The 21,368-nt window shown below is 38.2% G+C and overlaps 2 protein-coding genes across 8 annotated transcripts in view; one reads left to right on the plus strand and one right to left on the minus strand.

Annotated features, from left to right (window-relative positions):
- Positions 1 to 21,368, plus strand: part of il1rapl1a (interleukin 1 receptor accessory protein-like 1a) — a 188,902-nt gene that overhangs the window by 14,202 nt on the left and 153,332 nt on the right. For 4 of the 5 annotated variants that reach the window (XM_076874880.1, XM_076874883.1, XM_076874881.1 and 1 more), the window contains exons 1-2: positions 8,300 to 8,573; positions 11,559 to 11,660. In XM_076874880.1, the coding sequence (XP_076730995.1) occupies positions 8,558 to 8,573; positions 11,559 to 11,660 (118 nt within the window). In that variant the 5' untranslated portion in view covers positions 8,300 to 8,557. Of the gene's footprint in view, positions 1 to 8,299; positions 8,574 to 11,558; positions 11,661 to 21,368 lie in introns of those variants that run through there. The other variant, XM_004551239.5, reaches the window with a different exon arrangement.
- On the minus strand, positions 3,179 to 6,258 carry LOC143413008 (uncharacterized). 3 transcript variants are annotated; one of them, XM_076875102.1, is made up of 5 exons: positions 5,673 to 6,258; positions 5,200 to 5,257; positions 4,910 to 5,077; positions 4,576 to 4,671; positions 3,179 to 4,224 (listed from the first exon to the last, which is right to left on the minus strand). In XM_076875102.1, exons 2-5 carry the CDS (start codon positions 5,209 to 5,211, stop codon positions 3,910 to 3,912), a joined length of 591 nt encoding a protein of 196 aa, XP_076731217.1. In that variant the 5' UTR covers positions 5,212 to 5,257; positions 5,673 to 6,258; the 3' UTR covers positions 3,179 to 3,909. The 3 variants fall into 3 exon arrangements, 2 of the variants coding, with proteins under 2 accessions (XP_076731217.1, XP_076731216.1); XM_076875101.1 differs by having other exon boundaries at positions 5,200 to 6,258; XR_013093564.1 differs by lacking the exons at positions 3,179 to 4,224; positions 5,200 to 5,257 and having other exon boundaries at positions 4,515 to 4,671.

Here is a 21,368-nt window from a genome sequence, read left to right on the forward strand (position 1 = left end):
CACTTTTGTTTTTCACACTGAGAAACAGAGAAAAAAACCTGAATTTGAGAAAATTTTCTATGACTGTCTCTCTCTCATAATTCTCAAAGTCTTTTACCTAGAGGAGAAAGTGTTTTGTTTGAGTTGTCGCACTTTTAGGCAAGTGTGTTGACACTTTAAGATATACTTGGATGTCCTCTAACTTCAGATGTCAATATCAGACTGCAGTTTGGCAGATGAAGGATATTATGCTCCATGCCTAAAAAAATCAGAATCAATTTAAGCAAATCAATAACCATTTGGGGATATTTTTATTCACTTAAGTTGATGAGAGGATACAATTTAGCAGGTACTTGACTAGAATCTATTGCTGTTGCCTGGCTACATGACTCAGGTATCATGAGAAATTGATGTGTAAATTACAATGTGTATATAATAACTGTATATTTTTGTGTTGATTATACAATAATAATAATAATAATAATAATATGAAGAACTTTATTAATTCCTTACATGCGGACTAGAGGGATCTTATTCCAGTTAAAAGTCCCTTTTAAGCCGGCCAGTTACCAGGTTAGTGTCCTATTGTGTTTTAGATCTTTTGCAACCTGGGAACATATCAGCTAATCTGCTGACTATGCCTCTGGGGTAGCCGGGCCAAGACCTTCTCCTCTGTGCCCCAGTCACTTTTTTTTTTATCAACGGAAAAAAATTCTTAAAAGCTAATTAAAATGAAAAAAAAGAAGAAAGAAAAACCTTAATTCTTTTTTGAGTACAGTTAATAGTTGCACTTTGGCAAATTCATTCTGCCCTTGGCTCTTCGCTAACCACATGCAGCTAACCATGCAGCAACTGGTTTGTAAAACTTGGACTATAAGAAGACTGTAAATAGAAACCAAACATGATATATCAAATATCTTGTCCCCTGGCTACAAATTCTCCATTGTTGTATACAGATATGCATTTATATAGATTAAACATGACATGCCTCATTGGCATTAAGTCACCATTTGTTGCTTTTTTTTAATTTGTAAAATAGATTTAACAGTGTACTGTTTTGAAAGAGTTACTGATAATTGCTTTACATTTCAGCATGCATATTTACTATTATAAACTAAAAAAAACCCATGTTTGCAATGAGGAAAGAATATGTTAAATATAACATAACGCCTACAGAGTTCACTGAACTGCGCTGAATCTTCACTGATGCCAGAACAAACTGTGCACATTTGAGCTTGTTCTTGCAATGTAGCAATTAGAGCAATAGCAAATCAGAATAATATAATAGCCACCCATCCATCCACAACCTGGACAGATTGCCAGTCTATGGTGCAGAGTAAAAAGTGCTTTAGATGAAACTTGTCAAATATCACATCAAAATATAAGGCACAACATTCATCCATATTTAAAATGTTCTATGTTTGTGTGCACACCCCAGTTTGTTTACCATTCTGTGGAAGTGGTGTGCTTGCATTTGCCAGTGTTTTTAGTCTACCTGCATGTCAGTTGTGGTCCAGCAGCCCCAGTGGGGTGTGTACACTAAATGGGTGAGGAGAGCGTTGGCCCCTGCTCTCCATCAAAGGCAGCATTGACTAGAAGCATAAGGGCGTCTCTGTGGCCAGTCATCCTTGGACAGCTGACAATGGCCTGGGCATGGGAGACCTGGCTGAAAGCAATCAACAACTGCAGGAAAATGCTTCTCTGCTGGTGGAATGTGTGTGAAGTCAGACCTCAACAACCCACGGCCTTTACTCTTGACCGATCATGAGCAAACGGCTTTAGTTTGCCTTGAAGCTCTTCTAATTAATTATATACACAGCACTGGATTTTATGTGCTTGAATGTGCTTTTTACGTGCATGTGCAGTCTCCGTGTGTTTATGTTCGAAGTTCAGAGAACAGCAGGGGAGTGGATTGGCTCAGGATCATGTGGTAATTAATCTCACTCAGTGAAGAGGTGCGTGTTGGGACTGAGGCAGGGCATAGCTCACAGCACCTTGCTCGTTAGCTCTAACCACCTATGGCCAGCCTCTGGAGATTAACGAGGGCTGGTCATGGTCAAAAGCGGTCAAATGTGTTTCAACGAAAGCTCACCCAGTGTACCACCGAGCTTATTTTTTATTCCGTGGCAGTGATTCACATTACAACTGCACAATGCCGCTCATGGGGCCTGACTCACACTGTGACACATCTGGCAAACAGCAGAGCAAACACACATGTGCGCGCAGATGCCACATTGAGCAACATGAGGAACAGGTAAACATACAGTAAGCATAGTTACAGTATGCTGTGCCATTTACTAGCTATCCCAGCATGAATCTCTTTGACACAGTGACACATAGAAACACCTATGACTCATTCAGTTGTGCTTGTCTTGTTCATCTTCATCTGGCTGCTCTGCTTGCTGGTGTCGCATTTGATGTTAGCGTAGCTAAATCTACAGATGAAGAGAAATAACGATGAAAGTTAGAGAGCTGCATTTGCACACAAATTCACGTTCATTTTTTAAATAATTTAGACTTTCTCTTTAATTTAATTGAATTCAGTGTTGAACCTGCTTCCTGTTATCAGTAATGTCAGTCAGTTTATTTATCTCTAAGAGGGTAGCTTCAAAGGTAATTTTACAGTCACTGGCTGCTGATGCTCATAAATAATGCAGAGTTTTATAGAATAGATGGTGGTATACAAATACCACATATATATATATATGTATGCACACATTTCCATACACAACATCAGGGTTATGATCTGTATACAGATAAGAAATCTCATTTAATATTACGCAGTTATTACTCATGTAATATTGATCAAAAAGCACTTGGCCTGTTTGTGTGTGTGTGTGTGTGTGTGTGTGTGTGTGTGTGTGTGTGTGTGTGTGTGTGTGTGTGTGTGTGTGTGTGTGAAGGATTAAACCCTTGTATTTGCAGCAGTGGGATACACTCATCATCTATTCACTGTAAACCCGAATAAGTTACCAGAACTCAAAAAAATTGAGGCAATCGATTGCCTCAATTTTTTTGAGTTGATCAACTCAAAAGCCAAATTTTTCCAGAACATAAAAGTTTGGATTACATGGTACTTGTATCTTTTGAGAACGGTCAACTCAAATATTTGCAGTTAATATGACTTAAAGTTTCAAGTTTACAAATTCAAAGAAATAAGTTCACAGAACTTATAAAAAATAAGTACACAACTACAACATTTTTATGTTAACAAAACTCAAATGTTTATTAGTTTGTGTTGTCATTATTTTAAGTACACGTTAGTCAAATATGTTGACTACTTGATACTTAAAAACATGTGACCCAAAACTTAAAATTTTTGAGGCAATTGATTGCCTCAATTACACTGAGTATCGGTAACTTAATATGCAAAAGTCATAAACATCTGCCATTGAACAGTATCTTGCCTGCTCCCTTTTAGCACTATGTTGAAATTAAATACATTAAAAAAAAAAAAATTACATAAATTAAAAATAATTAACAAAAACATTTATAAATTAAAATAAGTAGACCAAAAATTGTTTAGTCAGGAAAACTGTCAGAGTAATGAAAAATAATAATTAATAATATCAAAATGTGCTTTTGGCTCTCTGGCTAATATCTGAATAAGACAACAAGGCAGCAATTTGAGTGGATTACAATGCTATTTGTTTTACATTAACCAGTATCAAACAGTGAAATTTAGGTCATCTTGCGCAGCCCACAATGTTTTGGAAATAGTATTACGAAAAACATTAAAACATGCAAAACATTAGTGTTGCTTTGCATTATGTTAATGAGAACAAAGGCACATTGTATAGTTTGGACCTATTGGCTGAACACCTGTAGAGTAATCTAATAATGTTTTGAGGCATTATTTAGATGAAAGGAGAGAACTTTGAACTAGCCTTTTATAATGCTTCACCCTGCATCCTTCTTTCAGATGAGTTCCTACATAACCAAGTCATTCTTGAGGGTCTGTAACCTGGGTGACAGTTTACCACTTTCTAGACCAAATAAAATCTTTTGAGTAAATTCTAAAGTGTTGGTCAGGGCTTTGGGGTAGCTGAGGTGAAGTGCATAGATCAGTCCAAACATTACCAGGAAGGCTTCACCAAATCTGGGGAGACTGAACACGGCATCACTTACAATGACGACAGAGATTTTCACAGGTTGGTAGTGAACTGGACTTGTTGTGTGATGGTCACTGATGACAGTGAAGAGGGCCACTTCAACACCATCAAGCTCCAACTCATCAGATTCGTCCTGAATTAATGAAAAAGAGATACTAATCACAATCTAACCCAAGAAATACAACAGACGACATATAATTTCTCATTTTACCAACTCCCACTGAGATCCAATACCTCTTTTACAAGGGAGACCTGAGTCTCACTGTAAGAGGTGAAAAACAGAAGATCCATGTTCTGCACACATAAATCAGCTAATTCACCAGAGAATCAAGTGGTGTGAGATAGACTGAAACTAAGCTAAAGGAAATACACAGGAGTAGACTAAACAAAGGTAAGTCCAAACAGTGCATCAAAATACATGTTTGTACTTTGATGCACTGTTTATATACACAGTAGTATCTGTTAGATACTTAAGGACACTCACAGTGCAGGTTCTGAAAAATCCAGAGACATCCTCATGCAGATAGACAGGAAGGGCAGGGAGAACGGTAGTGCACTTGGTGTGGATATCATGGATTTCCTATTTCCAGATTAAAAACAGAATTGTATATACTGGTGAGTTTACTGAACAACAACAAAAACAACAGTCAAATCAGAACATATGTCCACAAATAACCTGTTCACATCTTTAATACAGTCAGACAAATAGCAAACACAAAGTGGAGTAATAGCAAAATTCAAAAAGCTCATTTAAATCATTGAACCTGTCCAATGTTCCACTGGTTCAACCTATGAAATGTGTAACAATCTATTATTACCTGTTCATTGTGAATTCTTAGAATTTCAACCAGGGCATCTGCTGTCTTCCCAGTTTTTGATGCCTTCTGTCTGAATAAGGTCATCAGTCGAGGAAGATGGCGGTCAAGTTCAGCGTAGAATGTATTGGGCAGGTTCTGATTTGTAATCCGCTGAAACTCTGCATACAACTACAGCAGAAGGACAATACAGTTCAATTTGAAGAATCTCGCACATCTTTATAAGGCAGCAAAAAGCTGCCACATGAGTAAGAATTACAATTTTCATTTTAAACAGAGCTGATCCATATTACCTCAGACTCCATTTTTAGAGCAGGCCAGAGGTCCAAGAGCTCCTTCACAACCCTAACCCTGCACATATAGTTTAAAATATAGCGTTTCTAACAAGAAAACTGCTTGAAAGCACTCTCACTGCAGACAGGCATCTCCGTTGTGTAACTGCAGGGACAACGGGCTTGTTTGGACCCAACTATTCTGAGTCATGAGAGGGGGTTTAAAAATTTAGAGAGATTAAAATACTTTGTTTCATACTAGGCGACCGGGCGCCACCTCTAGAGCAAGTAGTATCTAACTTTTTAAACAGCCTGCGACCCTCATTACAACAACTTAATGCTAGCTCTGCAAGCGCAAAGTTTCCTTCGGGGAGAGCAGCAAAGCACATAAAAAACACGGACCGACATTTCTGCTATTCTTTTCGACACGCACCCAAAATACAACTAAATATTCGTATTTTAACAATAAACTAATATCAACATTGAAAACTTACTGTAAGTCCAGTGATGCTAGTTGCTGCCGTTAGGTCCAACTTTCTCCAGTCGTCCGTGTTGCCTCTTTGGTGCTGTTCCCGCCCATATACCTTTACTTCTTCTGTGTTTCGTATTAATGCTCATTAGCGCCGCCTTCCGCTTCGGAGGGTGAATCAGAGATTAACTCGGAATAAAAATTGATTCCTGCAGCTGCTCAACACTTACGGAAAAAATTAAAAATATATATGTAGGACACAGTGATAAAACAATGAATATTAAAATAAATACATTTTGTCTTCCACTAATGCATTTAAGACAATTTGATTTTACTTATTTGGTGAAACACTTTGAGATTTTATTGTATTTTAGCATGTGCTACATAAATTAAGTTTATTATTAAATCCTACCTACTTGAAACAACAAAAATAACAGGACTTTACCATTCTTATATGTCCTAACTTAACTGTGTTACGTTGTGCTTAAGTTATGATTTTAAGTGATGCTTACTTAATATAGAAATAGTTAAATTCAATCAAATATTATTAGTTTCATTTACTCAAAAAGAAGAACATGTTATACGAACTTGACATATTTAAGTTAACAGAACTTTTTTAAGACTTTGAGTATACACTACTTAATCTGTTTAATTACTTTGAACATTCGGGTTTACAGTGTTCCTGAGAATAAATTGTCCTACCTGCACTTAGCAGAGACCGCTAATGAGAGACCCCTGTGCTCTTTCTTGAAGAACTCGTCGTAATCAACGTCATACCTTGTTGGATAAATAGTCTAGGTTAAATTTGCCTCTTTAAATGTTCACTTTTACATATGTTATCTGTTTCCCATTTTCACTTGGACCGTCTATTTTGTTATATTAGAAACAGTAGACGACATAATGTAGAAGTTAGAGCTAAAGGGAAGCAGCGGGGATAACTCCATAACTCCACGGACGCAACAAGATTTGGTCAGAGTCACGTCTTATGATGTACTTTACCTAAGACCACAGCGTGCTCTGCCTTCAAATTAGATTAAATCTCTAAATCACATGATCAATCACCCATGGCTTTCTATGCCAAGATGGCGGCGTTTTCCTTCTCTCTCTTAAGATGGCATAACTTCATCCTATATCAGCAAGGTGTTTTTGGCCTGTAATTACGTGAATTTGTGTGCACTGCCTTGAGAGATAAGAAAAAATTGGAAATGAGAATAACATACTCAGGTCTGATGGAAGCACACACGCACACACACATAGACAACATGAACAGAACAATGGGGGTGTGTTAGCAACCAATAGCCTGAGGTGATAATTGAATTTGGGAGGAGATATTGCTATCCCGTAAGATACAGTCCTGTAACAATGGCAACAGACACTAAATTCCTCTGCTACTTTGTCAGGGGTGAGTCAGAAGGTGGTGGGCCATGCACCTCATTTTCTGGTAAAAAACAGCAGGCAAACGGCATGTGTGCTACTGTGGGTGATGATGTGTGCATGCTTCATGCATCGCTGAAGCGTGGATCTCACGCCATGCCTCTGTGTGTGCCTCCTCAAACACACCTGCTCCTGACGCCTCAGAGAAAAAGCTTGGCTCTTAACTATACAAGCAACAGAGCAGTGTCATATTAGAATAAACGGATAGTACATATTGTGATTCACTTACATGCTGTACTTTTATATATTTTTAATTTTTAAAACCATGAAACGTTTTTTATTGGGCACTTTGAAATTACCTTTCGAGCTTTTTTCTTGTCCTGGATGTTATATAGCTTAATACATTCAGAAGAAGTCGGTCAGGCTAAGAAATGTTTACATTGTATGTTTAAGTCAAACTCAAACTTTCTTTGTTTTGGGACACTAACCATAAAAGTGTTATGGTGTACGTTTCCACTGAGCATCATAAAATGATGAATGAAGCGTCGAGGATTGCAAAAACATTTAATAGAGTCTACACTAAGGTAGTCAAAGAGCTGCTTTACTGAGTTTACATGCGGATGTCTAATGTGTGTAGTTTCACTCAGTCCTCAGTCTGTCCAAAAAAGCACGCTGAGAATCTGTCCTGTGGACCGTTCTTGTTTTTAAGTTCCTTTTTTAGCTCTTTTGTGTTGGGTTAAACAGAGGTGACAGGAAATGAGGTGGGTTTTGGGTGTTTGTATGGTTTGTTAGGGGCTGCATGTGAAATGCACAATCCTTCTCTGTGTGTGAGGATAGCAGGCTGGTGATGTCATGGCTGGCAAGGCCCAAACTGAGATTGTGAAGGCGTAACGCGACCGGGATTCAGAGCAGGGTCACTAACATTGTTCTGTTGAATTAGGCTGTAACGGAGGGGCACCTCCCCATACTGCACAAACCCGCCTGCCAATCGTTTTGTTTAGTGAATCAACTTTTTACAACTAATTACGGTTTTGTTTTCTTTTTTGTGCCCGATGCCAACGATTGAGAGCTTAAAGCAAAAATATTAACAGGAATTATGGGTGGTTCTTTGTGTCTGGGGGTGGGCGTCCGGGTACACACCGACTCACTCCTTGGCGGCCGCTTATCAGGGCCTGGAGCCTGGGGCTCGCTCGGGCCACTTCGGAGGTGGGGTGCCCCCGGCCTCTCGGCCTGGGGCTCGGTCACTCAGGCACAGCTGGCTGCCGGCGGAGCTCACGGGCGCGTCACTGCAACTCCCCCTGGCTTCTGCTCCGCGGCTGCTGAGTGAGCCCTCATCTGGGACTCTCCTCAGCTCTTACTGAGACAGTGGCGCGGCTGCCCCTCTGTTGGTCTTCCTTGGTCTCTTGTGTTCTGGGGGCCTCTGGATGTCTGGAGTTTTGATCTCCTCCATACCTGCTTCATACCCTGGGGGACGGGGCTGTGGCTCCCCACACTCCCTAGCAGATCGTTACATGGAGAAACCTTTGGAATGCAAGCATGCTGATCCACACAGGTATACACACAGGTGTACACACGGGTATTCACAGACGCGGACTACAGCTTTCTTGGCTGCTGCCTCAAAGCACATTGTGCACTGTCTATCTTGCGTGCTGCACAATATCGTTTATTACTTAGTATCTACTGATATTTACTGCTAGCTAGTTTATTGTGATGGTGCCGTTTTTTTTATTATGTTGCTCTTTGTTGTTTGCTTTCTCTTCTGTTTTTTTTCTCCATACAGGTGACCCAGGTGGGGTTTTTTTTTTTTTTTTTTTTTTTTTCTTTCTTCCCCCCTTCTCACCGTCTCTTCTCCCCTTTGGTTTTCTTTCTCTCCCTCTCTTTCTTTCATTCTTTCTCCCTGTCCTATCCCCCAGTCATGTCTGTCCCGTTTGTAGGAACTGAAAATAAAATAAATTCATAATTATAATAAAGGTCAATCAAATGGACCAATATGGCAAGGCCATGATGATCCACTTGGTAAAATAAATCCGCTTGGCATCTTTCTTGGCCTTAAGACAACAATTCTGATGGCTAAAGATCCAAACGGGACACAAAAAAAAAGAAAAAAAAAAGGAATTATGGGACGATAGAGACCAGAGTTAAACTGATCATTTTATGGTTACATGGTGCTCATTTTAGCCTCCATGACAGTTGATATAGCAGAATGCTTTAACACTGAATACCAAGCTGATCACATGACTGCAGACCGCAGAAATACAGTGAGGACACAAAACGAAAGAGAGACAGCAAGCTAACTATAGAGTAGAAAAAAGAAAGGTACAGTATGTAAATAAACTACCACGCCGTGACAGTATTGAAATCTTTCTCTGTGCATGTGGTCCCTTGACTTTTCAGTTTTTTACCTTTTTTGTTTATTTTTTAGCTTCGTCTCCCTTGCTGTTTTAAACTTAAACAGTACCGCTGCATTAGTTGTGGAATAAGTTTATCTTTAAAGAGGTATAAAGTCATTAAGACTACTATAGTCTGGGGATATATTTCGGATAGGTGATTACATAACCATAAACCATCATGGAGTTAGAGCTGAGGCTAAAAACACACATTCACAACTCTCCAGCTTATTGCTATTAAAGAAACAAAAAAAGGAGGAGCAAATCAGCTGTGGTGTTTCACAGGAATTTTATTGGCATAATGGTGTTTATTGACTGAGAGTTGTTTCCTAGCAGAATGTGATTGAGGAGCAGAGAAAGAGCTCTTTTTTAAAGTAGGAGCTGTGAGTGTCGTGTAAACACACGCTGAGAGAGGCCCCTTTCATTAGCTATGCTAATCTGCAGGGCACGTGACTAGCTGTGGATTCCAAGGTCCCTCCTGGCTCTGTCTCTCTTATTTTTTGTCTTCAAAGAGCCTATCTTTTCATTTCAGGTTCATTGGGTCAGTTCTGTGTGTGTTGTTTTCTTCATTTCTATGCAGTTTGATTGAAAGAAACATTATCGAGCTATTGCTCAATCTTCCCATCCTGTCCTAAAGAATTTTGGTTATCTGGTACTAAAGACATACTCCTACACAAGTAGATATAAGAGTTTCTTTGCACCACGGCGTTAACTCTCGCCCCTCCTTTGTTATCCGTGCTTCAAAAGAAACAACACGAGGGATTTCTGTCTACCTTTGGATAAAACATGGGAAAAAGGAACTAGCAAGGAATAAAAAAAATAAAAAAATCTTAGACGTGAAAGAAATTGAGCATTTTGGGAATTAGATTTCACATTCTTGCCATGAGTCAGACATAGTAATAGGGAAGCAGAAGCCAGCAGCTGGCTAACTTAGCACTAGACTTAAAATAAGGCATAAGCTCCTTTATATTTCAGTAACATTTCATTAACGGTTCATCAATATGTTTTATCTTATGTCATGCCATTAAAAAGCCTAAAACGAATGGAAATAGGAGACACTTTAGAAGCTTTTGTTTCTGGTCTAAAACAATGTTGATCTTAAGGAAATTATAATTTCATTATAATTTAAACAAGGCTTTCTTGTCCAAAATGTCATCCTCCTAATAGCTATCAGGTCAGCAGCAGCTTGCTGGGGGTTTGAGTCAAATTATGTTTTAGCCAGAAGCTAAACAAACACATTTCGAGACCATGCAAATGCACTCTATTTTGCACCTTGCATGTTTACCACAGTTCTGTAAGCATTCATATTTAGGCATGCAAAAAGGGGGTCTTAAGATTATCCTAATCCTAAACATGTCAGTGGCAAATTGGGTGATGCTAACAGGTTAAATGGTAACTAATTTACTTCCCAATTGTGATTCTTGTTTGATGTCTCGAAAAATTTATTACATAGATGAATATTGGCATGAGTATAACCTTTAAGCTAATAAACAGTTTCTTTTTAAATTTATACAACAGCTGTAGCACTATTTCAGGACCTGGCTATTAAGGGGTAATTACTACATGTTAGATTATGTCATTTACTCAGAGAAGATGAGAGGTAGAGAGCGAGTCACCTCCATTAATTAATATAATAAGCGTCGATATAAGGGGTATAGGTGGGATATTTCCTACATCACTTTGAGTCAGAAGGTAATCATTTTAAATTGCCTTAAGCTCCCACCTCCTCCCAACCCTCTCGGTTTTTAATGAAAATGGCGATTAAACTGGTCGTTCTTACATATGTAATTATTTCTTTATTGATTTGTCAGCATCTTATGGAATGGTGTTTCATAAAATATATCCCTTTAATGATAACTCGTCTGAATTTCAACCACGAAAGAAAATCAAGAATGACCCCCCCCCCAGGGGAATGTGGAAATTGGTACGTTGATTTAAGTGTGTGAGTATGTTTAAGTTGGTGTGCAAATATTTGCACAAAAGTGTGTGTGTGTGCACGCTCTCTTTAGTTTTTGCAGAACATCCCTCTGCACTGACACTTACTCTTGTCTAGTAGTACAAAGAGGTACTTGATCTCATGTAATGGCAGTGACTGATGGCTCTTTCTCTCTCTCCTGCCATCCCTATTCCTCCTCCTTCGCTCTTTTTAGGCTGTGAGGACGGGGGGAAGATGAGACCTCCCAGCCCTCTGATGATCCTGCTGTACATCACCCTGTCCAAGAGTGTAAAGGTGGTCTCTAAGAGAGGCTCAGGTATTTTACTCCTATTTCTTATGTGCATGCACAGCCTCTGTGTCGCTGTTTTCATGCATGTGTGTGAGTAGACTCCAATGTTTACAACTGCTAATATTAATGGTTGGCGCCACTGGCTGATTTAATTTGAAGACTTATAGTCAATTTTTATGATTAAATTGTTTTGTGTAGTTGTTTGTTAAGTTCTGTCGGTGCTAAATATCAATATTCGAGAATTTATGTTGCAGTTATTATGACTATTAGACTGTGTTCAGCCTGTGAAAATGTATTGTTTCTTGATAATAATTGAAAATAATCCACCACTTAATTCTGCAGTTGTCAAAAACTGGTAATAGATAGGTAATTGCTAAGAATCTAACAATGGAAAGCAGTTCCTGCTTTTATTTTTTTGTATTTGTCTCTAAGGTGAGGAGTAGGGCTGCCACAAACGATTATTTTGATAGTCGACTAGTCACCGATTATTTTTGCGATTAGTCGACTAATCAGATCATGCATCCATTGGACGTAAAACTACAGCTTATTGCACCAGCAGCATCTGCTCTTATATAACTATCATTAGCTTACAGCTTTAAGTGTTTAAGGTATGTGCTAACTAAAAATAAAGACAAGATGATAGTTTATTAAATTTTAATGAAATTTGCAGATTGTTTCGGTGAAGTTTAATAAACTCCTTGCTACACCGGAGTATATTCTCGAACATCTCACATTTCTGATAATCAGCTGTCTGCTTGACGTTTATTCAGCTGTGTAAAAACTATAACTTTAATCTCAGCCAAACCGATTTACTCAGAAACAAATAAAATACAAAAAAAGGCCAAACAATAACATTTTTAAGTTATCTAAGTGACTTATATATGTTTAACCTGAGTAGCGAAAGACGGCAGTGGGTTTGAAAACGATTTGCTGGGAGTCCGGTGTTCTCACCGGATCTAGTAAGCCTTGCCCCCGGCTAGCTATCGAGCTAGTGGGTAACGGACGTCTCCGAAAACGTCGGAGCGCTTTTGAAAATATGTGGTGTCTTGATAAACTGAGCAGATATTTGAGGTTTACACAGCTACATTCTCGCCTGAAAATATGTTAAACGTTTATTTTGTGACCCAGAAAGAATAATAAGAGTAACATTAAAACTAAGTAGCTGCCGCCATTGTTGGAAACTGAGCTGGGCTGCGCTATGGATTCTGGGCAGTGTTGCCAACTCCTCAGTAAGGAAAATCGCTATTGGTTGTCCTAAAAGTCGCTAGAAGTCGCTAAATGACGTCATCGCCTAATTTGCATAATTGGTTATGCTAATCACACACAAAGAGTTACTTTGTGTGTGTGTTTATAAGTAGTTTTAAACCTTGTGATCCACAAAACAACATAAGAGTAAAAGAGTTGAGAGTAAAAGTGACACGCGCTTTCACGTCTTTTTTGAAAACTCGCTAAATATAGCGACAAAGTCGCTAAGTTGGCAACACTGATTCTGGGACAGAGCTACTTCTTCTTCGTGGTTTAACGGCAGCTGGCATCCTTGTACATGCAGTGCTGCCATCTTCTGTTTCAGTCCGTTATTACACTCTTAAATCCTACTACTTATCCCTGCGTCTTTTGTGATCTTACAAAGCTTCAAACGATTTTGATAGGAGTATGTGACTTGACACACAGATTTATAGCATAATGGAGAATTATCAAGATCTACCTCAATAAAAAAAAGAATGACAGCTTCCAAATGATCTAACTGCTCAGTGACTGGGTCACCAAGGGTTAATAGGAAACTCATTATGGCTCTAAATGCCATCAAACTGAACATCAATTGTGAGGAAATGCAAAGGTCAAAAAAGAAAATAGAGAGCAAAAAGACTGAAAGTAGAAACCTTTCATGACATGAAGTCTGGGGTGTAAGGAAAACAGCTGACACTCAACACTCAATGTAGAGCTTGTTGGCGGTGTTGGTGATGGTCAGAAAATCCTTTCAAACATTTATTTGATGTCATTTCTACATTAAACAAAATACTTTTCTATTGTAGCTACTAATCTAGCATTAATACTTGCTTGAATCCAGAAACACATTTGTTTCATATCTATGCTACTTAAGCAAAGATTCAGTGAATGAATCTTTAGGATTTGAGAGAAGAAGAAATTCATTGGTTCTTTCTCTGACCTACTGTGAAAGTATGAAATGCCTCTTAGTATAGCATGAACACCATGACGGTGGTGTCCACAGCTGTCTGTGTGCATGTCTGCTAGGAACTGTAATCTGTTGGTCTTTGTGTGCTTCTGTTTAGCTCTGTGTGGATGTACTGCAGCCATGCAGGCATGTCTGAAGATTTAAAACATGACCTTTAGCTTCTATATTTATAGGAAAGCACACTCCCTGGAGTGAAAGGGCAACTTATCAATGAGTATATGTGCTTTAATATCCAGTAACAGGTATTGTCAGTGACACAGAATGCAAAAACACTAACCTACTAATATGAAGAAAAAATAATAAGAATGAAAACAGGATGCGATCTTTACTATGCAAACCACATTGATGTTTACCAAGTAAAATCCTGATTAGAATTCAAATGTGTGTTTTTTGCAAAAGGAGTTATTTTAGAAACTTGTTGGCATATTTGACTAATCACCAACATGTTAGCTAGCCAGACGGGGCAGCATGGGCTACAGTAACAATCTAATAACTTGCATATATTTTATGCATAATTAGGCCGTTCTCAGAATTGAATCATTTCACTCAATAAAAATGTGTTAACTGAAAAACCACTCCACATAAGTACACTTGTTATAGTGTCAGCACAGGTATGCACAGTCTATTCAAAATAATGATTTTACCATTTTGATAGTGAGAATATTTTAACTTGACTGCTGTTGTGTCCTGGTGGATTGTTCACATTTTTTAAATTCTACAAGAAAAGTTAATCAAAATACATTTATGAAGGTCATGTAAGAAAATTGTGTCTGCTCGTTGGTTAAACGTGCCATTGTGTTAACTTGTATGAATTATGCATCTCATTGATTAATTGTCTATGGATCTCTGTTCCTTCAGACTGAGCATCTGGGTTCTCCCAAACTGGATTTGAATGTCATCAACCCTTTAAATGGCTCAATACCACATTAATATGGATAGCATAGGTGCTGTCCTTTACCTGCTCATTGACCAGAAGCTCTGTATTACACATTGTGATAATTTAGGTGTAAAACTGGTGTCGTAAAGCCAGTGTATCAACTATACCTACTTAACTAATCAACTATAGGGCACTGTGTCTCGTATATCATCTCATTTATGTGCTGCCACCATCAACATTATACAAGATTTCCACTATTAAATACCCCTGTCGCAACCTACCAGTAGAAAAGTACCTATTAGCAATATCTATGGGAGTGATAACAACTGATCATGACCGTTTAAATAGATGACACTAAACTACTACACTCCCACAATTAACAGGAGAGCATTACTTCAATGCAGACCCACACAATGGCTGTTGAACATCTCTGATGGAAATAGGCAGGGAAAATAAGATCAGCTTTCTAAACACCCCTTGAAAATATACGATGCATATTTTATGAGTATGCAGAATAAAAATGATAAAAATGGTACATTCTTTTACGGCAGTGTTGCATTAAAGGCATTGGTAAATGCGGCCATTAAACTACACTAAACTTTAGATCAATAACATGTAAAAGTGGTGCTTGGCCTCGTACAAGTGGTGACCTTCCTTACATGCAAATGAGTATGAAAATGATAATAAAATAGTCTATTCAAAATACAGCCAGTGTCTCAGACATTCAAAGTATACCTTGTAGGTCAAGGTGAGAGCACTTATGCATTGCTAGTGATATGTTCCACCATTCATCTTTGACTGGATAAACCACGCCCACAAAGCCATTGTTTAAATGTTGTTTAAAAAATGAATGTTAGACAGTAGGGTAAATGAATTTCAGTCGTTAATTTGATCCTTAAATCAGTTTTGTAAGTGCACAACAAATATTTTTTCTGTGTTATTATTATCAATCATTTTTCTGTCTTGTACATAATTACAAATAAGATTTGTAATTATGTTCTCTGTTCTGCTTAGAGTACAGTCAGTCAGTGAGTGACTAAGTTGAAATTGGTTGACTCCATGTTTTTGCTTGTGTGTCCGTTTTGTATGACCCTATCCACATACACTAGTACCTGTGTGTTTGTATGATTTGGTCTGTGGAGGATTTTGGCATAGATCAGAGTCAGGATAACACATCCGGTCAATCACGTATTCCTCTGGGTCCTTCGGTCAATTATTGATGGCGGTAAACTCAATATTACCTCTCAAGTGTGGGCTCAAAGACATCTGACTGACACAATGAAGGTAAGCTAGCCTTTTCGAAAGACTGCGCTCGCCTCTCTGCCAGCAGCTCAAAGGGAAGCCTGAAAGATTATAAAAAGATTATCAATTAGGTCATGGGGAAAATCAAGCTCACAAAACAGACACTGTCATTTTAGCTCCATTTTTTCTCTGTCTCACACAAACTAATGGAACATCCAGCAGTACTGAATTTGGACGGTAAATCCATCAATAAATAATGCCTTCTTTATTTGTGTTCAAAAAGAATAATGAAAAAGAGTAAATAACTCATTGCTGCAAGTTTGTAAGGATAATATTAGTGTAGTTGCTTGCATGAAATTAACATTCCATTCATTATTTACCCTGAGCAAAATTTTCTTGTTTATGCATCTGTTTCTCTAAATGGAAAATGGTGCTGAAAAATTAATCTTTTTACTTACCTATTTATTTATTGTTTTATTTTGAATAATTGATTTTGCCCGAAGACAATTAACTCAAAAATGGTTTAATTGAAAAATATATTTTCCTGCACCTTCAGCTTTGATCACTGGCTGCTGACAAGCTGAAGGGAATTGAGGTTAAAGATGAAATGTAGCGGTACAGAAGATTAATTTGCAGATAAAGCCACACGATAGGTGATTGTTTTCTGACTCAGAGGTTTGGGATATTTATCTTCTTGGCTGGAGATGAAGAGATTGAGCACACACTTCCATGGCTGCTCTCAAATTAACAAATCACCATCCCTGAACTGGGTTTTCCAAACCAGTCCAAAACAGAAATTTTGGAAGATAAAGTTTGAGACAAAGAAAGAAAAGCTTGGGCTACTCTTCTATTGAATTGTTTGTGGGGCATTCTCTTTCCGATGGGAAAACTCTATTGTTTTCATTGGGTTACAGAAAGAAGAATTTGACTCCACAACCTTGAATAGTTTCGGGTAAGAATCAGTTCTGAGGGCTTGATTAGCCCTCAAGAGATACTGTATGAAGCAACAATACAATTGATTTTTCCCTCCCAATGTCTGGGTGTCATTCCCAGCGTTCCCCAAAATCCTATAATTATTCAATGTGAAGCCTGCATTTCCCAGAATAATGAGTTTCCCAAAGGTCTGAAAGCTGTATTTGTCTCTTTTTCCCTCGCTCTTTATGGCACACTTGGTACTACTCATGCTTTTAATGACCCTTCAAGCTCAGAAGAATTATATATCAATTGGGGTAGACTATTGTTTTTGGTTTGTGTGGTGTGCACACCACACAAACCAAACTCCCCAACCAAAAACAATAGTCTACCCCAAAACAATAGTTAACATGTGGAAGCAAGTATGAGCTGTTTATACATAGATCTTATTTTTTTTTGACCCACACATGCTGTGCTCCTGCAAATGAGGGTTTGTTACTCCAGGCATTGTGCTCACCTAGGTGTTATTTTGCACTGGAATGACCAAAGTAATGCTGACTCTGCCTGAGAGTCAATACTGGTGACAGAAACAAGCTGTCCATCAAGCTCCAGTTGTCTCTGTCTTGGTCTGACCTAAACAGGCCCGCCTCAGTTTCCTGGCCACAGATCGGCCCATAAAGATCCAGACTTTAATCAGAGAAGACAGGGACTGTTTAACTGGGGTCTTAGTCTTCTTACAAACCCAATTATCAGTTTGCAGCTCGGTGAAAAAGACAATGAACGCTGCAGAATATGGATAACAAATTTATAGACAAAACAACAAACCTCTTAGTCTGCACACTGCAACACAATACATTGTTAACTGTGTAAAAGTAAAGTAAGAGAATGGGGATAGTCAACATTACCCATGGTCTCTGAGTATTGCTGAAAGGATAGACGGATTAAGTCATTGGAAAAATAGAATTGTTACCTTGGTGATCAGTTTTCTATTAAAGCTGTCAACTGTATTCAACTATATATTTTTCCTTTAATCAGACTTCTCAAGCATGTAAAGTGGCTCTTTTTTAAAAGTTGTTGTCATGCAAAATAGTTCTTAATTTAACATTTTGGACCATGGAAGCGTCCCATAGGAATATGTAATTTATTCCTTGATTTATTACAAACACTGTACAGGCAAAATGGATCCAAAAATGTATCCATACGGTTGACATCAAGTAGACATCTTATATACATCTATTTTATAGGAAAATACCAAGTTACTGGTTTATTGGCCATATTGTAGGTATTTTTAGAGAAAGAAAATACTCTCTGTATTTGGTGAAAATGATCTAACCCACTGTTTTCTACTAGGAAACAATAAAGTGGGATGTTTAATTCCTTTTGATCTACAGTGTCACTTCAGATATTTCTAGTGGACTTCATGTTGTTATGTTGTTGGGCGTTTTTTACCATTTGCACATCCTCGCTGGTGAAACAATATACTTTGTGTAGTGAGATGATCACTATCTAGCATTATCTATCCAGGGAGCATCCAAAGTAGTGTGCACTGTGTGAATTTTGGGCACGTCTGGACTGAAAACAAAATGCTAATTTAGACATTTCTCTGTTAATTCTCTCAAAGACCTTGTGGCACTGCACTGTCCACTGGACTGAATCAGAGTTGCAGCAGCGAAAAGTCAAGAAAATGACAACTGAGGAAACTGAGAGGCTGAGGATGAATGGGCAGCAGTTGAAGTTGGCCAAATAAACCAAATGAACCTCTTCAGCTTTGGGCCCTGGACACATAATGTTTCCTAAGTGTTTTCAAACATGCTTGCTCTCTTCCAAAGTAATATCCTTCCAAATATTCACTTTTCAGGATGACAATATAGTTATGAGGTATAGGTATGACATTATCAAGGATGACGTGACATTTCAAACAATGGGGACTCAGGAATTGGTTCAGTTGGTTCTGAAGAGTGGCTGCCTGAAAGTGTACATGCGCTTTGTGGGATAAAGAAGGACAGACAGGTCTTCCTGATTTGCAAATTATGTATATTAGCAATGCTAAATGCAAGAAAGGTTGCGCTTTGAATACGACCAACATCCAGTTCAAAATTAATGTTGAATTCATAATATTTTCACAAGCATTGCAGTCCATGTGGCTTTTCAGTGACTTTGTCCAATAATTTTAATACTACACATGAAAGCCAACATTCGAGGTCTTTGGTTATTGTCTATCAATATTTCTTAGTCAAAAACAGGCTGCTGTTGCTTTTTGGGATGGTTATATAAAATAACTTTGCAGTCATGACATATAGTTTAATACGCTTTGGTATGTTTGCTCTGGGTTGATTCAAAACAGGTAAATGAGAGGAAATTAATTGAGTCATAATTATAATTTTGACTTTAATCATAGATTTACTAAGAGAACTAGATGCCTTGTTAGATGTGAAATTCCAATTAACATGGTCTTCATTCCTGTATTTAATGCTAATTTTGCATTGGTCTGTATTGGCTCCAGGTCAGCATGGCCATCTACTTCACTGTGCCCAGTTTTACAAAATTATAACACAAAAGAAATTAATATTTTCTGACTCGATATGTCTGACAAGATTAGAAAATGTCAGAGTGAGATGCCTGAGCATATCGACATTTTTGGGATTTTGCCCTCCTGTGAACAGTCAATCTAATCAGCAATAACATAGCAAGCAGGAATGAGCCAGCAGACGTCTCAGAATCCACTCAACTCACTCTGGGTGCACTGTCCCGTGTTATTCTCTTCTTATTGTGGGCTAATTGTTTTTTGTGGCTTGCTTTGCATATTGCTCATTGATGTGACTGATCTACAGTGGAGGAAATAATTATTTGATCCTCTGCTGAATTTGAAGGTTTGTTCACTTATAAAGAAATGAACAGTGTAATTTTCATGGTAGTTTCATTGTTAATGCAGAGACATTACAGAAACATTATATAAATTGATTTGCATGTTATTGGATGAAATAGTAGTAATAATCATAATAAAGTGTGAATAAATATTTGATCGCCTTCAACCAAGCCACAGACTGGCTGTGTGCCACAATGATCATGAGAAAAGTGGTCGGTCAGCCCAAAACTACATGGAAGAAGCTTAGAAGGCAGTCGGGACCACAGTCCATAAGGGACCATAAGGACACCATTCCAAATATTCACTTTTCAAGGTGACAATATGTATGGCATTATCAAGGATGATGTGATATTTCAAACAATTAGGACTCAGGAATTGGTTCAGTTGGTTCTGAAGAGTGGTTCATGCATTTATTGCTTCTAGGCCTGACTATTGTGATTTGTTATTACCAGGATGTCCTAAAAACTCCCTGAAAACTCTTCAGTTGATCCAAAATGCTGCAACAAGAGTACTGACAGGGACGAGAAAAATGAGAGGATTTTTCCCCCATATTGGCTTCTCTTTATTGGCTCCCTGATAAATCTAAAAAATACTGTATTGGATCAGGTGACTCTGAATCCTCCCTTAGTTGTCCTGCAATATGTGTAGGCTGATGGGGGCTTTGCATGATGAGTGTTTCTTCTTCACAAACCTTTTTTCATTCACTATGTGTTTTACACATGTGAGGTTTCTTCCTATTAAAAGGGAGTTTTTCCTTCCCACTGTCGCCAAACTGCTTGCTCATAGGGGGTCATATGATTGTTGGGGTATTCTCTGTTTTCTTGTAGGTCTTTACCTTACAATATAAAACACCTTAGGGCAACTGTTGTTGTGATTTGGTGCTATGTGAATAAAATTCAATTAAATAAAATTGATTTATTCCCCACTGTGTTGCTAGTCGGTTTTTGATGAGACAACCAAAGTACCTTTAAAACTCAACAATTGAGATAGTTTCGATTTTGTAATCTGTAAATCTTTTCTTCCCAATGAGGCTAAAAAGGAAAATAATCCTGGCCTAAATAATTATTTCAGTCTGTCCCTGTTACTCACCCATATAAGAACACAAGGTAGTTGATTAGCTAAATTTCACCATATTCTTTTCATCACATTTTAAAACTTAAAACTGCCCAAATTGCTAAAGAAACACAAAAAAATATTGTGCTGAGAACTGTGCACTACATATGCATCAATCAGTGTCACCCAATCAAAGGAGGAACGTAATGTATCATCCTACAGGGCACAGTTTGTGTTATCTTTTGCCCCTGAGTCAGCCATAAACAGACAAAAGCTCTGATTGGGAATTGCTCACAGCTGCATCTCTGCATCATCACACCCTATGCTGCCTCTGCTGTCCCATACAGAGACACAAAATAATATGCTGTTTGAACACACTGTCCATTTATACACTCCAAATGTCATGAGAGAGACAGACAATACACATCTCTAAACACATCCAAGGCCTGCTGACCGGTCTGTTAGCCGGAATAATGGCTTTTAAATACAGCGGGCAGGGATGAATGAACATGCTGCAGTGAAAAACAACACTCTGCACTCGACTAAATACAGGAATGGTATCATCTGAGTTTCTTCCACTTAACTCGGCAA

The sequence above is a fragment of the Maylandia zebra genome, linkage group LG16, assembly GCF_041146795.1.
Source record: "Maylandia zebra isolate NMK-2024a linkage group LG16, Mzebra_GT3a, whole genome shotgun sequence".
In the NCBI taxonomy this organism is placed as follows: domain Eukaryota; kingdom Metazoa; phylum Chordata; class Actinopteri; order Cichliformes; family Cichlidae; genus Maylandia; species Maylandia zebra.

Excerpts from the sequence above, each read along its gene's own strand:
- LOC143413008 (XM_076875101.1), bottom strand. The coding sequence starts at position 5,265 with ATGTGCAGGGTTAGGGTTGTGAAGGAGCTCTTGGACCTCTGGCCTGCT. Across the intron at positions 5,078-5,199 it reads CTCTAAAAATGGAGTCTGAG|TTGTATGCAGAGTTTCAGCG; the intron begins GTAATATGGATC and ends CTTCTGCTGTAG. Across the intron at positions 4,672-4,909 it reads TAAGAATTCACAATGAACAG|GAAATCCATGATATCCACAC; the intron begins GTAATAATAGAT and ends ATCTGGAAATAG.